This window comes from Entelurus aequoreus, linkage group LG01, assembly GCF_033978785.1.
Source record: "Entelurus aequoreus isolate RoL-2023_Sb linkage group LG01, RoL_Eaeq_v1.1, whole genome shotgun sequence".
Lineage (NCBI taxonomy): Eukaryota > Metazoa > Chordata > Actinopteri > Syngnathiformes > Syngnathidae > Entelurus > Entelurus aequoreus.
In genome coordinates this window covers 3,574,340-3,587,584 of record NC_084731.1, presented here as the reverse complement: position 1 = coordinate 3,587,584, position 13,245 = coordinate 3,574,340, and the positions used below count along the sequence as shown (strand labels likewise).

The 13,245-nt window shown below is 39.5% G+C and overlaps 1 protein-coding gene across 1 annotated transcript in view; it reads right to left on the bottom strand.

Moving 5' to 3' along the window:
* The window catches only part of LOC133653301 (protein bassoon-like), a 108,493-nt gene that overhangs the window by 71,436 nt on the left and 23,812 nt on the right, over positions 1-13,245 (bottom strand). The window contains exon 2 of the mRNA XM_062052484.1: positions 939-1,320. Within this exon, the coding sequence (XP_061908468.1) occupies positions 939-1,320 (382 nt within the window). The remainder of the gene's footprint in view (positions 1-938; positions 1,321-13,245) is intronic.

Sequence of the window (13,245 nt, the reverse complement as noted above, 5' to 3'; positions counted from 1 at the left end):
AAAGACGAATGGTTTCCTTAAATTACTGCTATCATGGCAGAAGCTTCAAAACAGCAACAAAAAACAAAAAGTTTTGTCTGAAGAGACAAAAAAAGAAAAAGGGAGGCTACCCGGATAAAAGGACAGTCAAAGATTAACATTGGCCCGGCTTTCACTCGCTGGCGTGAGTTCAAAGACGAGGAGGGATTTCAGACCGATGCTGCCTTGGCTCGGTTCCTGCTTTACTAATAAGTACCTTTTAGTTGGTTTAGTCTTTATTTGAAGGCACAATGCACAGAGAAATTCAACTCAAAGACAGATATGTTCTGCACCAGATTATAGCTGAATAGCTCATTTCCATCTGCAGTCCCTGGCTACCTAAATTAAAGAGATATAAAAAACATGCAATAAAATTATAACAATAAAATTATACTATAGCATGTAATCAAATTAAGAAAAGTCATAAAATGCCCTTTCATTGACACGTACATTACAACCACCCCTCCTTTACATCATAACACATGGTCTTGTTCACATTTGTCATCATTTGATGCTGAAATGAAAATGATAATGCTAATGTTAGCAATCGGAAATTTGCGTGGTAACAATAAATAGCCACCAGCTTGTTAGTGTGCAGTACCGCACTGACACAACCAGCCACGCAACAAACTCAAAAGTATTGTATAAAAAAGAAACAATGCGATGACTCCAAACCGCAAATAAAAAGTTTGAGTAAAATATGTAGGTTCCTGCTCTGTAAAGATCAGTCATACTGAATCATTGTGGTATTATTGTGTCAATTTGTACGTATGTGCCAGTAGTCTTGGTCCTCATGGGAAATGTGGTATTTCTTCAAACAAAACACTACCGCTTTGGTCCACTGACGCCGCCAAAATAAACCAAAACTGAAAGTTCTTAAGTGGAGCTTTAATGTGAAGAGTAGTAACAGTAGTGCTTACCTCAGTGAGGTGCGGGTTGGGGTTGAAGCCACACTGGTTGCACACATTGGAGCGGCACATCGTGCACGTGTTGAAGTTTGGCTTGTCATCACCAGTGCCAGTCAGGTCAGCCATTTTGCAGACAGGGCACAGCTTGCTGCTGGGCATGGGCGCTATTTGAGGCACAGAGTAAGGAGAGGTAGGGACGCTGCCTCGATCCGGGGATACCGAAGGGGACCTTCCAGTCTTGCTGCTTCCCACGTCCACATGCAAGTTCTTCCTGGACACATGATCGTGGCCCTGCTCTCCCTGGGACGGTGGGGTGTCATGGGAGGCCAACCTGTCTCCTGTTCCATGGCTGCTGTGTACTCCTGCTTTAGGGCCTGGGTCTGATGCAGGCGGCCTAAAAGAGAACATACAATGATCTGCATTTAAATGTCCCTATCAAAAGAAATTGTAAGTCTCTCACTTTTTTGCTTCAATTTTGATACAAGTCATTAACAAAGATCCTTCTTCTGCTAACGCCTCTGACAGGCCTTGTAGCTAAATGAGCCTGTCTTGTGTGTAGGCCCACAATTTTACTGAGGACAGCTTTGTTTAAATAAAAAATTAAAACAGGCTTCACTACACGTCTTAAAATAAAGCCTTGAGTTCGGCAAACTATCCGTCAGTTCGCCACAATCGTGTGAGATTTAAGTTTGATGGTTTTGTTTTTCTTCAGCGATGACACTAACCTAGCATGTTGTTGATGTTAGCATGTAGCTTACATAGCTCACATGCTAACATTTGTGTCCTCCAATCACACTTCCTAACGTTACGTTGTTGTATGTGATAGTTGGTATATACTACATAAGACCAGTGCAGAGTTACGGTGTATAAGTAAAAAGTGCACAACAGCACTTCTTGGAGACACACACAGCACATTAGTGCTTCCAGTCGCACTCCTCTCCGCGGCGCGCACGCCTCTACTCGGCGCGATCACCAGACCGCTCGCCGGCGCGCTCTTCTCCTGCCGTGGCCGCGCTCCAGCGCAGCGGTTCCAAATCTGCAATCTGCACACTTTACGCTGAAGAGGCGCCACACTTCTTAAGCCAGCGCAACCTGCGTTCCAGCGCCAGAACGTAGCTACCTGTTCCTGTACAGTAAGCCTACACGTCTCCAGCTCTATGTGCATTTACTCGCTCTCCGTGTTTCTGCTCCTCTGTGCTCATCGTCTAGTGTCCTGTGTCGCCATCCAGCTGTGTTCCTCTGTTTCCTGGTTTCGAGCTGTGTGTCTCGTCTCTCCGTATTCCCTCTGGTTCCCTGGCTGCCTTCCTGGATCTCGACATTATGCCTGGACACGGACCTTGACGCCTCGCTCCTGCCCCTGGCCTCCTGCCTGTCCCTGGACCTCCGAGCTTGCCTTGCCCTCCCTGGAGTTCCACACCTCGCTCAACACGCACCTTCAACAACTCCTGATAACACTCCTCAGATAATCCCTACACATAGTCACACCATACATATTTTGGTTTAATTACACACCTCACACACTTGTGCAAATAAATACGACGTCCCTGCCTCTGTGCTGTCTCCTTCCCCCACTGTACCGCAACAAAGACACTTCCAACACATTGGGTCAGAACCTCTACGGTTTATCTAAAATTGTCAAAAATAGTATTCTATTATTCATGTGAGGCCTGGAAGGTTTAAAGAGTGGACTAACTGGCTGAAGTAAGAGATTGCTGCTCATTTATAGTTTATCTGGAGGAATTATTTTGTGACAAATTGCCTCAGTACTTTTTATCCTTTTTAAAATACAATCACTTACAATCTGCACTTGTTTTTGACAGTAATTAAAACAAAGTTGAACATGCTAAGGGGAAACTTCAATATGTGAGACGCATCTCATGTTCCATAGTCTTTTCTACTCTTCATTTTCTATTATTATTTAATAGAGGTGTCCCAAAATAACTTTTTTACTTCCTATATGAAACCGTTATTGGAGCTTTTATTATTGGCCGATACCGATATTATACACACTTTCATTATTTTGTAGTGTGGAATGTTACAAAAAGGCCAAATCAAGCAAAGTTAGTCAAAGAGAGAACAATGGTAGGTATGAAAAACACTTAACCTAGGGGCGAAGACCGAACCCTTCACGCTGTGGGTCTACCTGGTTGATCCTGCCAGTAGCATATGCTTGTCTCAAAGATTAAACCATGCAAGTCTAAGTACACACGGACCTGTTCAGTGAAACTGCGAATGGCTCATTAAATGAGTTATCATTATTAACGGATTAATGGATTTACGTTGTCTTTAAATTGAAGTGGAGTGGTAATTGATTTTTTTGAGCACACATAGTGGCTACAGTAATTCTTTAAATGGGTCCTAGTAGCCTATAGCCGTTATAGTACTGAATAGCCAGAACAGGGATGCCTTTACCACTTCCCTATGACGTAGTTCTAGTTCTATGGTCACATCACATTTTTACACCCTTCTGTGGTGGCATCACTAAAAAGCTAAGCAAAGGAAAAAGCAAAACACTTGACCAATTAATCTTTTTGTCTCAGAAATTGAACCGTATTTTACTTTAGATAATCCGGTTTATACGGTCTCATAAATTGAAATCAAGCGTATAGTGTTGCTTGATTCAAGTGTTTCAGCAGAAAAAGAAAGTAAAAAGAATAGGGATTAAGGCTGAAACGACGCGTCGACATAGTCGACGTCATCGGTTACGTAAATACATCGACGCCGTTTTTGTGCGTCGACGCGTCGCATATTTACGTCACACTACCGTCATGGCGAAGCGCAAAGCAGACGATCAAAGCAGACGATGCGAGCGGTGCGAGCGAGGGGGGAAAAGCATGCCAAAAGTGGTCAAAAGTGTGGGAGTATTTCAATAAACGGCCTAATAATGTTGTTGTATGCACACTGTGTCGAGCGGAAATGGCCTATCATAGCAGCACAACGGCTATGAATGAACATTTGAAAAGAAAACCATCAACTAGTCAATCGTCCGCGCGAGCATACGTTGTCATCATTACACAAAAACATGAATGTGTCATTTGTATCTGCTAGGATTGTAACGGTACGTGTTTTGTATTGAACCGTTTCGGTACGGGGCTTTCGGTTCTGTACGGGGGTGTACTGAACGAGTTTCTAAGCTAAAGCTAACTTCAGCTGCTAAAGTCTTAACAAGCTGCTTCGCTCCTCTGCCTCTGTCTCAGCACGCAGCATTGTCCCACCCACACAACCATCTGATTGGTACACACAAAGCATTATCAGCCAATCAGCAGTGTGTATTCAGAGCACATGTAGTCAGCGCTTCAGCGTGGAGCAGATAGGTGTTTAGCAGGTGAGCATCAGGCAGCGGACTCTCCCCAAATGATAATAAACACCTCCCAGTCAACTACTAGTAACATCACTATGAGCCCGTTGACCTTCTAGAAATATAAACTGCAGCTCAGCTCACTCGCAGTCCTGGCTTGAGGTGAAGGCTAATTAGCTCTCAGTTCCAGCCACATCGACCCCTTCTGAGCGCCTATTTTCAGCTGCTGGGAATATTGTAAACAAGAAAAGAACCAGAGCATGTACACATGGTAACCTTTCTTCATTACAACTGTTAGTCACTCACTGGAATGAGTAGAATTGGTTATTGTGTACTGTGTTGGACTGGATGTTTATTTTGCACATTTTAAAAGCAATACTTAATGTTTACAGTGCTCCAGAATATTTAAATTGGCCCTTTTTTGTATTGGATGTTTATCTTTATTTTTGCACATTTTAGCAAATAAGCAATACTTTCACTTTTGTTGAAATGTTTACACTGTTGTTACAGAATATTTCGTTTTGCACTTTTTTGTATTGGATGTTTATCTTTATTTTTGCACATTTTAAAGCAAAATAAGCAATACTTTTACTTTTGAAATGCTTATACTATTGCAGAATATTAAGATTTGCACTGGATGTTGACTTTTATATTTGCACATTAAAAAGCAAATAAGCTACTTTTAATTTTGTTAAATGTTAAAAGTTTTAAATGTTTACATTGTTACAGAATATTTAGTCATGTTGTTGTCAATGTTGACTGAGTGGCCATACTTCTTTTTTTTTGTAAATAAAAGCCATGCCTTTTGAAAAAACGGGCCTACATTTATTTTGTCATCTTCATTTTGAATAAAAAAATAATCGGTAAAAGGACAAATAATCTATAGATTAATCGAAAAAAATAATCTATAGATTAATCGAAAAAAATAATCTATAGATTAATCGATAGAAAAATAATCGTTAGCTGCAGCCTTAATAGGGATGCACTGTAAACGTTTCATTGTCCTTCTCCGTCTGGCCACCGGGCATTAGTGCGGTTCTCAAACAAAGAGGGGAGGATTTCCACTGTCATAACAACTCAGATAAAATATTGTCATGGCCGTCATCATCAAAGACAGTTTGGGCATCAGTTCAGCCCCCGTGGTCCAAATAAAGGCAGGGAGAAAATAATTCAAATATAGAGTGTGTGTACACTGCTGTGAGTCACTGCCGATGACTTGGACAAGTGGAAGTCTTTTCAAAGCATCAGCGCACTGTTACGTTTCAATGTGACAGGGTGAGCATCACTTAGTCTTTGCTAGAATGCAGAATGAAGCTCACGCTCCAAACCGCATTGTGTGGACAAATATGTCCGCATATTAGTATTTTTTGGGGGCTTACGATAAATATCAGACATGTAATTATTAGGACGATATGATGAGGTATAACATCATGCCTATTAATCTGATAACAATTTTTTTTAAATTGCTCCGATAAACCATTAGAAGCTCCAGTCAGGCAAGTTTATCAACACTGTGCTGAAGGTGGGTTGGGTGAGCAAATCAAGCGCTCCTTTTCTGTTTCTGTCAGAACTTGCCCTAAAGTCAGTAACAAACATGATGTCAATCCTGTGGGACTTATTCAATCATTCAGAGGAAGACTTTTTACATGCTGTGTTTTCTAAAAACGTTTCGCAAGGAGGGAAAAAAAGCATTGCGCATCAACACATCAAACCTTATCAGCCACCTGAAACGCCAGCTTCACTACAACAGTGTTTTGAATGCTGCGATAAAAGTAAGGGAAGGTGTGCACAAACTACAGTTAAATCAACATTTAAAAAGTAATAGATACAAAAAAGTTATAGGTTATCGGTCTTGAGAAGCAGGAAATTGTGCATCCGTAGTATTTTTGATTAGATTGTCTTTCAAACCGGCTAAGCTAACTTCGATTATTTTAATGGCAAAATAAAGTGTTCTTACTTTCAAATGAGTGCGGAGTGACCAGAAGACACACAAAAAAACCCAGAAATAGGTTTTTCACGGAGAGGAGGAGGCCCCAAATAGGGATGGCAGATATTGCCTAAAATATATATTGCAATAAATGATAAATAAATGGGTTATACTTGTATAGCGCTTTTCTACCTTCAAGGTACTCAAAGCGCTTTCACAGTATTTCCACATTCACCCATTCACACACACATTCACACACTGATGGCGGGAGCTGCCATGCAAGGCGCTAACCAGCAGCCATCAGGAGCAAGGGTGAAGTGTCTTGCCCAAGGACACAACGGACGTGACTAGGATGGTAGAAGGTGGGGATCGAACCCCAGTAACCAGCAACCCTCCGATTGCTGGCACGGCCACTCTACCAACTTCGCCACGCCGCCCCAATATAGTATATATTGCAGCCTCATGCAATACCGATTAAGATATACTATTTGGCATATAAATGATAATAGAAGCATTTAAAACACGTTACAAAGGCTCCTAATTTAGCTGCTGACGTATGCAGTAACTTATTGTGTCATTACCAGTTGTATTATCTTCTAAAAGCTATTATTAATCGACTTGCTAATTTACTGTTGATATCTGATTACTTTCTGTGATAACATGGTTCTATTTACACACTGTTAAAACGTAATAAACACTTTTTCTTTTGTTGTTTGGATAAATTACATTCGTTTTTGGTAATCAAATCAAATCAAATCAAATCAACTTTATTTATAAAGCACATTTAAAATTTACCACAGGGGTAGCCAAAGTGCTGTACAATGGGCAGGTTAAAAGATAATACGAGAACCGAGCAAACACAACACAACACAAACAGAACACGATAAAAAATAAATAAATATAATATAAAAACATAAAAACATAAAAACAGGTTCACATTAGGTGTATTATGGGGCGCCATTGCAGGATGGATATCACTCAGTGTTAAAAGCCATGGAATAAAAGTATGTTTTTAAGAGAGATTTAAAAACAGGAAGAGATACCACAGATGTGTATATCGATCCAATCCAGTAGTTACAGGGGGAGTATTGGTCATAACAATTGTCATACTTCAAATTTCCAGGATCATTGAATTATCCCATTTTTTATTCCATTATTCCATTCCAAAACACAGGATGGCGGTGTAACATTATCAATGAATATTATTAATATATTGTTTCCTTAGTGCCTTTTCATAAAGTCAATAGTGCTAAATACAGTAACCAAACAAAATCACAAACTCCTATTTTCAAATTTTTCTGAGTTTGTAAACAATAACAAAAACAACAAAAAATATTTTATGGTAATAAAAAAAGATTGATTTCATCACTGTAGAATTGATCATATACTGATACTATACTTGGTATCGTTACTGTCGATATTTGAATCGATCTGCCCACCTGTGTTTACATTCAAGAGCTCCAGCTTAAAGTTAAAGTTAAGTTAAAGTCCCAACGATCGTCACACAAACACACACTGGGTGTGGTGAAATATGTCCACTGCATTTGACCCATCCCCATGTTGACCGCCTGGGAGGTGAGGCGAGCAGTGAGCAGCAGCGTGCGTCATGCTCGGGAATCATTTGGTGATTTAACCCCCAATTCCCTACAGGCAGAGAGGGAAAGGGTCCCATTTTTATAGTCTTTGGTATGACTCGGCAGGGGTTTGGACTCACGACCTTCCAGTCTTAGGGCGGACACTTTAACCACAAGGCCACTTAGTGGTTAACTATGCATTTTCGTATCCTCCTGTGGTGTGTACTGTAGCATTTTTAGCCATTCCTTGTCCTCTAGTCCTTCAGTGATTATGCTACTTGTAAGAAACACTTTTTATTTGCCGTCATGGAGGCGACTATTAGTGATTAAGGAGGGGCCTTATCCGCTAGCTTGCTAACGAGGATGCTACATTGCGTTGGGGACGGCGTGGCGAAGTTGGGAGAGTGGCCGTGCCAGCAATCTGAGGGTTACTGGTTCAATCCCCACCTTCTACCATCCTACTCACGTCCGTTGTGTCCTTGAGCAAGACACTTCACTCTTGCTCCTGATGGGCCTGGTTAGCGCCGTGCATGGCAGCTCCCGCCATCAGTGTGTGAATGTGTGTGTGTGAATGGGTGAATGTGGAAATAGTGTCAAAGCGCTTTGAGTTCCTTAAAAAAAAAGGTAGAAAAGCGCTATACAAGTACAAACCATTTACCATTTTTTGAGGACGCCTTTGTTGGCTTGCCGTTGTGAAATTTGTAGGACACAGCTAGAAATGGTCATCAACATGCATTATCACGATATGACGATAGTATTAAAAGCTCTATCGTCGACCAACTTCATATCATTTGTATCGGATAATGTCTACGTCGCACAACCCTAGTCCCAAACATGTTCTATTCTCTGACAGGATCTGCATTGTTGCTTTGAGCAATGGTTTCCATTGTTGGTCTACGTTGTTTGTTGTGGCTTCCTCAAAAGATGTTTGATAGGGTTGAGGTTTTTCCACACCAAACTCATCCAATCACAAGTTTTATGGACCTTTCCCAAATGGTTTCCTTAAAGACCGAAGCATAGATTTGCCCATTCAGAGGGACCTACAGGGGTCAAGCCCTGATTGATAATGAATCAACTGGAGGTGAGTCCAGAACCCACCACCTGTATCTGCTCAGGCTTTTACTAGCCAGGAAGGAACATTCTTTATCCCTCGGACCGCTTAAGTACACTTCGGGTCTCAGAATACTACCCCGTAAATGACGTCCCCTGATTTTAGCGTCTTTCCCTGCAGGAGATTGGCAAGCGGTAACAGTAACAATAAAATGAATGAAAGTATAAATGAAAGGAAACTCTGAAAATATTTCTCCCATCCATCAGCAAATTGGAGTCTACTGAGCAAAACATTCAATTTTTACGACTGCGAGTTTTATGTCTGTGTTTTGACAAATTGCTTCATCACAATGTGCTTACTGAGAACTTTGTAAACTGCCACACGAGCAATGGGAGCCCTTAATGAAACATTCTATTGTGTGGACGCAGACGGTTGGATTCTTTGCACGCTCTGGCTGAGGTGACAGTACGGCTTTGTGAGCGTCACACAACACAACGTCTGGTCATCAGGACAACGTCTGGTCATCAGGACAACAAGGTGTTGAGTAAATGGTAAATGGATTTTACTTGTATGGCGCTTTTCTACCTTCAAGGTGCTCAAAGCGCTTTGACACTATTACCACATTTACCAACTGATGACGCAGCAGTAAAGTGGTTTTGATGAAAGACTAATGCATTAGAAATGATTCCACCTGATACCAAATCAATCATTGCACCCACATACTTGCTTTGTGATTGAACAAAGAAAGAGCCATTATTGCTTTGAAAGGGGATGTTGAATAACACGTAATTTTGAGTTCTGACAATTAGGAGCACGGCACTCTTAAAGGGGGGACTGCACTTTTTGGAGAATTTTGCCTATCGTTCACAATCATTATGAGAGACAAGAACACACGTCTTTTTTTTTTTATAGGATTTTAAAGATGATTAAAAAAACGCTGGAAAATAAGGCTAATGGGAGTCACCGTTGTAGCCTTCAAAGCCCTCTAAAAGAACTTCAAAACCCTCCATCAACGCTTTCTATACACACTGCAAGTCTATATATAATGTAGTAACAGACACGTTCATAGCAATATGTAAAATGTAAAATATTTACCTTATTTTGGTAATTTTAAGCATTGGCACATTTATATCCGTTTCCATAGCAGCGCACTTTCGACTTCTGGAAACAAACGTGAGTGTTTTCTAATCGTGGCAGACTCAATAACAGGGAATGCAGATGACTATTTTTGGACAAATGAGGATTCACAGCCTCATCTTTTTTAACCTGAATATACGGAGGATGAACTACTGCTTCTAGAAGCAAGCAGGAGGAGAGGCTGAAACGTTGGAGCAGACGGAAGCCGAGAGAGTGAGGTCGGCGTGACTTTGATGCTGTCACACCTGGGTGAAGTTTTGTTTGGGTTTTGTCTGGTTTCAGGTTGTCTTGTCACTTCCTGTTTTATTTTGAAAAGCTAACTCTCCCTCTCGTTTCAGATCACTTGCCCTTCCTCGTGTGTCATCGTTTGTCCTGATCGATTTCACCTGTTCCCCCAAGCTTAAATGTCTCGTCTTCTTCTTGTGCGTACCTCCAGCGTTTCTTTGCCACAGTCTTGACCACAGCCATAGCCACGTTTTTGTGCTACCTTGGATCCTCGGGAGAATGTGGTTTGTAACTTTTTCAGGTAAGGTTAGTTTCATAGTATCGGATCCATTGGAGTGCTTTTTGTTGTATTTGGTAGTTTTATTTCTTAGAACCTTTTTCCCTCCGTAGCTGGAGCGTTTTCAGTTTGTTAATTGTTTTGTAAATTTAGTGGTCAAGTTAGATCTGTTTAATAGCCTGTTTTGTTTCTCCCGTTTTGGATCCCTTCCCTTGCCATTAATAAAGAACTGCTTCTGAAATCCTGCGCCTGTGCTCAGAGTCCAATTCTGGTCGTGACAGATGCTGTATATGTGGAAGTTGGAGTCAAGCTATTTTGACATAAATGGAGTGCTTACCTAAAAGAAAGGAAGAAAAAAAACGTCCCAGCTGGACCAAACGCACAACTGTCCATCGAGTGAGTCACTTTAATATTATCTTGATACATGCAGCACATCATGCGTGTTATTACAACTATAGTACATACACTGTCAAACAAAGCATTAAATGTGGGCTAATACTTTACAGATACTGTAATATGCTTGTTCATGTTTTTCAGTCAGTACAGATGGGTGTCCTACAGCCTTGTGTTGTGAATTGCAAACTCAGACGTGATTCGGGTGCTGACGCAAAAACTAGCTTATCTGTTGCCGTAGCTCGCTTTTACTGCTAATACCAAAGCATGACGATGTGTTACTCCATTAGAATAAGAGCTCCTACGTGTTGGCTCTTACAATAACAATGTTGCTACAGCTTGGTTATTGTACAGGTTACGGAACGTAAATGAAGTATTGGTGGCGGGTTTTGAACGCATTTTTAAAGTAATTTAGCGGTACAAACGATTGCTCCCATTAAATGCATTGCTAGCCACCTAGAACGAGACGGTTTTTACACGTTAGAATGCAAAAAAAAAAAACTTTTGTCTTCTTGTTTCTCAAAAAAAACTTTTTTTTAAATTTTCCCCAATCCATCATTCACAATCCTTATGTGAGATAAGCACACATATGTTTTTCTTTTTTATGCATTCTATCTCGTAAATAAACCTAAATAAAAGTCAGCTAACAATGGAGCCTATGGGAGTCGCACTCTTCCACCTATAAAGCGCTCTTAAAAAAACATCCAAACATTACTAAGTATATATGTAATGTAGGGCTGCAACTAACAATTAATTTGATAATCGATTAATCTGTCGATTATTACTTCGATTGATCGATTAATAATCGGATAAAAGAGACCAACTAAATTTCTATCCTTTCCAGTATTTTATTGAAAGAAAACAGCATACTGGCACCATACTTATTTTGATTATTGTTTCTCAGCTGTTTGTACATGTTTCAGTTTATAAATAAAGGTTTATAAAAAAAATATATATATATTTATTTTTTTAAATAAAAAAATAAAAATAAAAATAAAAATAAACAAATTTGCCACTGCACATGCGCATTGCATAGATCCAACGAATCGATGACTAAATTAATCGCCAACTATTTTTATAATCGATTTTAATCGATTTAATCGATTAGTTGTTGCAGCCCTAATGTAATGTAGCAAATGGAACATTCATAATTAAAAGTAATATTTACATATTTTAATCATTTTAAGCATACAGTGAGTGGCACATTAATTTCACAGACGGAGCACAAGGTTCACTAATTCTTTCAATAAAAGCTATTACTAGTCATGGCAGACTTCATGAGAGACAACAAAGATTACTTTGGGACCTTATATTTTTGAAACTGAATATACTAAGGATGAGCTACAAGTTTTAAAAGCTAAGTGATAAGCATATCCAGCCAGTAGCAGTATTGCTAAGTGCTAGGGCTGTGAATCTTTGGGTGTCCCACGATTCGATTAAATATCGATTTATTTATTTTTTCAATTCAACACGATTCTCGATTCAAAACCGATTTTTCCCGATTCAAAACAATTCTCTATTCATTCAAAACATAGGATTTCAGCAGGATCTACCCCAGTCTGCTGACATGCAAGCAGAGTAGTAGATTTTTGTAAAAAGCTTTTATAATTGTAAAGGACAATGTTTTATCAACTGATGGCAATAATGTAAATTTGTTTTAACTATTAAATGAACCAAAAATATGACTTATTTTATCTTTGTGAAAATATTGGACACAGTGTGTTGTCAAGCTTATGAGATGCGATGCAAGTGTAAGCCACTGTGACACTATTGTTCATTTTTTTTATTTTTTAGAAATGTCTAATGATAATGTCAATGAGGGATTTTTAATCACTGCTATGTTGAAATTGTAACTAATATTGATACTGTTGTTGATAATATTTATTTTTGTTTCACTACTTTTGGTTTGTTCTGTGTCGTGTTTGTGTCACCTCTCAATTGCTCTGTTTATTGCAGTTCTGAGTGTTGCTGGGTCGGGTTTGGTTTTGGAATTGTATTGCATTGTTATGGTATTGCTGTGTATTGTTTTGTTGGATTGATTAAGTAAAAAAAATAAAAATAAAAAAATAATTTTTTTACAAAAATTAATTACAAAAAAAAAATCGCTTTTTTAAAAATGAGAATCGATTCTGAATCGCACAACGTGAGAATCGTGATTCGAATTCAAATCGATTTTTTCCCACACCCCTACTAAGTGCTAAACAACAAATACAACCCACAAACATAATAAAACAATCACTCATTGTTCAATGTATGTTCTCTTTGGTATGCCAATTGATGGTATGTTTATATCATTCTGTCTAAAAGAAAAAGGAATCATACTCCTCATGCAGGTTAGAAAAAAAGGTGAGTGCAAACGAGCGTATTTTGGTGTATTTCTCGCCATCTCCAGGTATAAGTTGAATGTCAAAGTTTACCAAATTCTGGGTTTATGGCC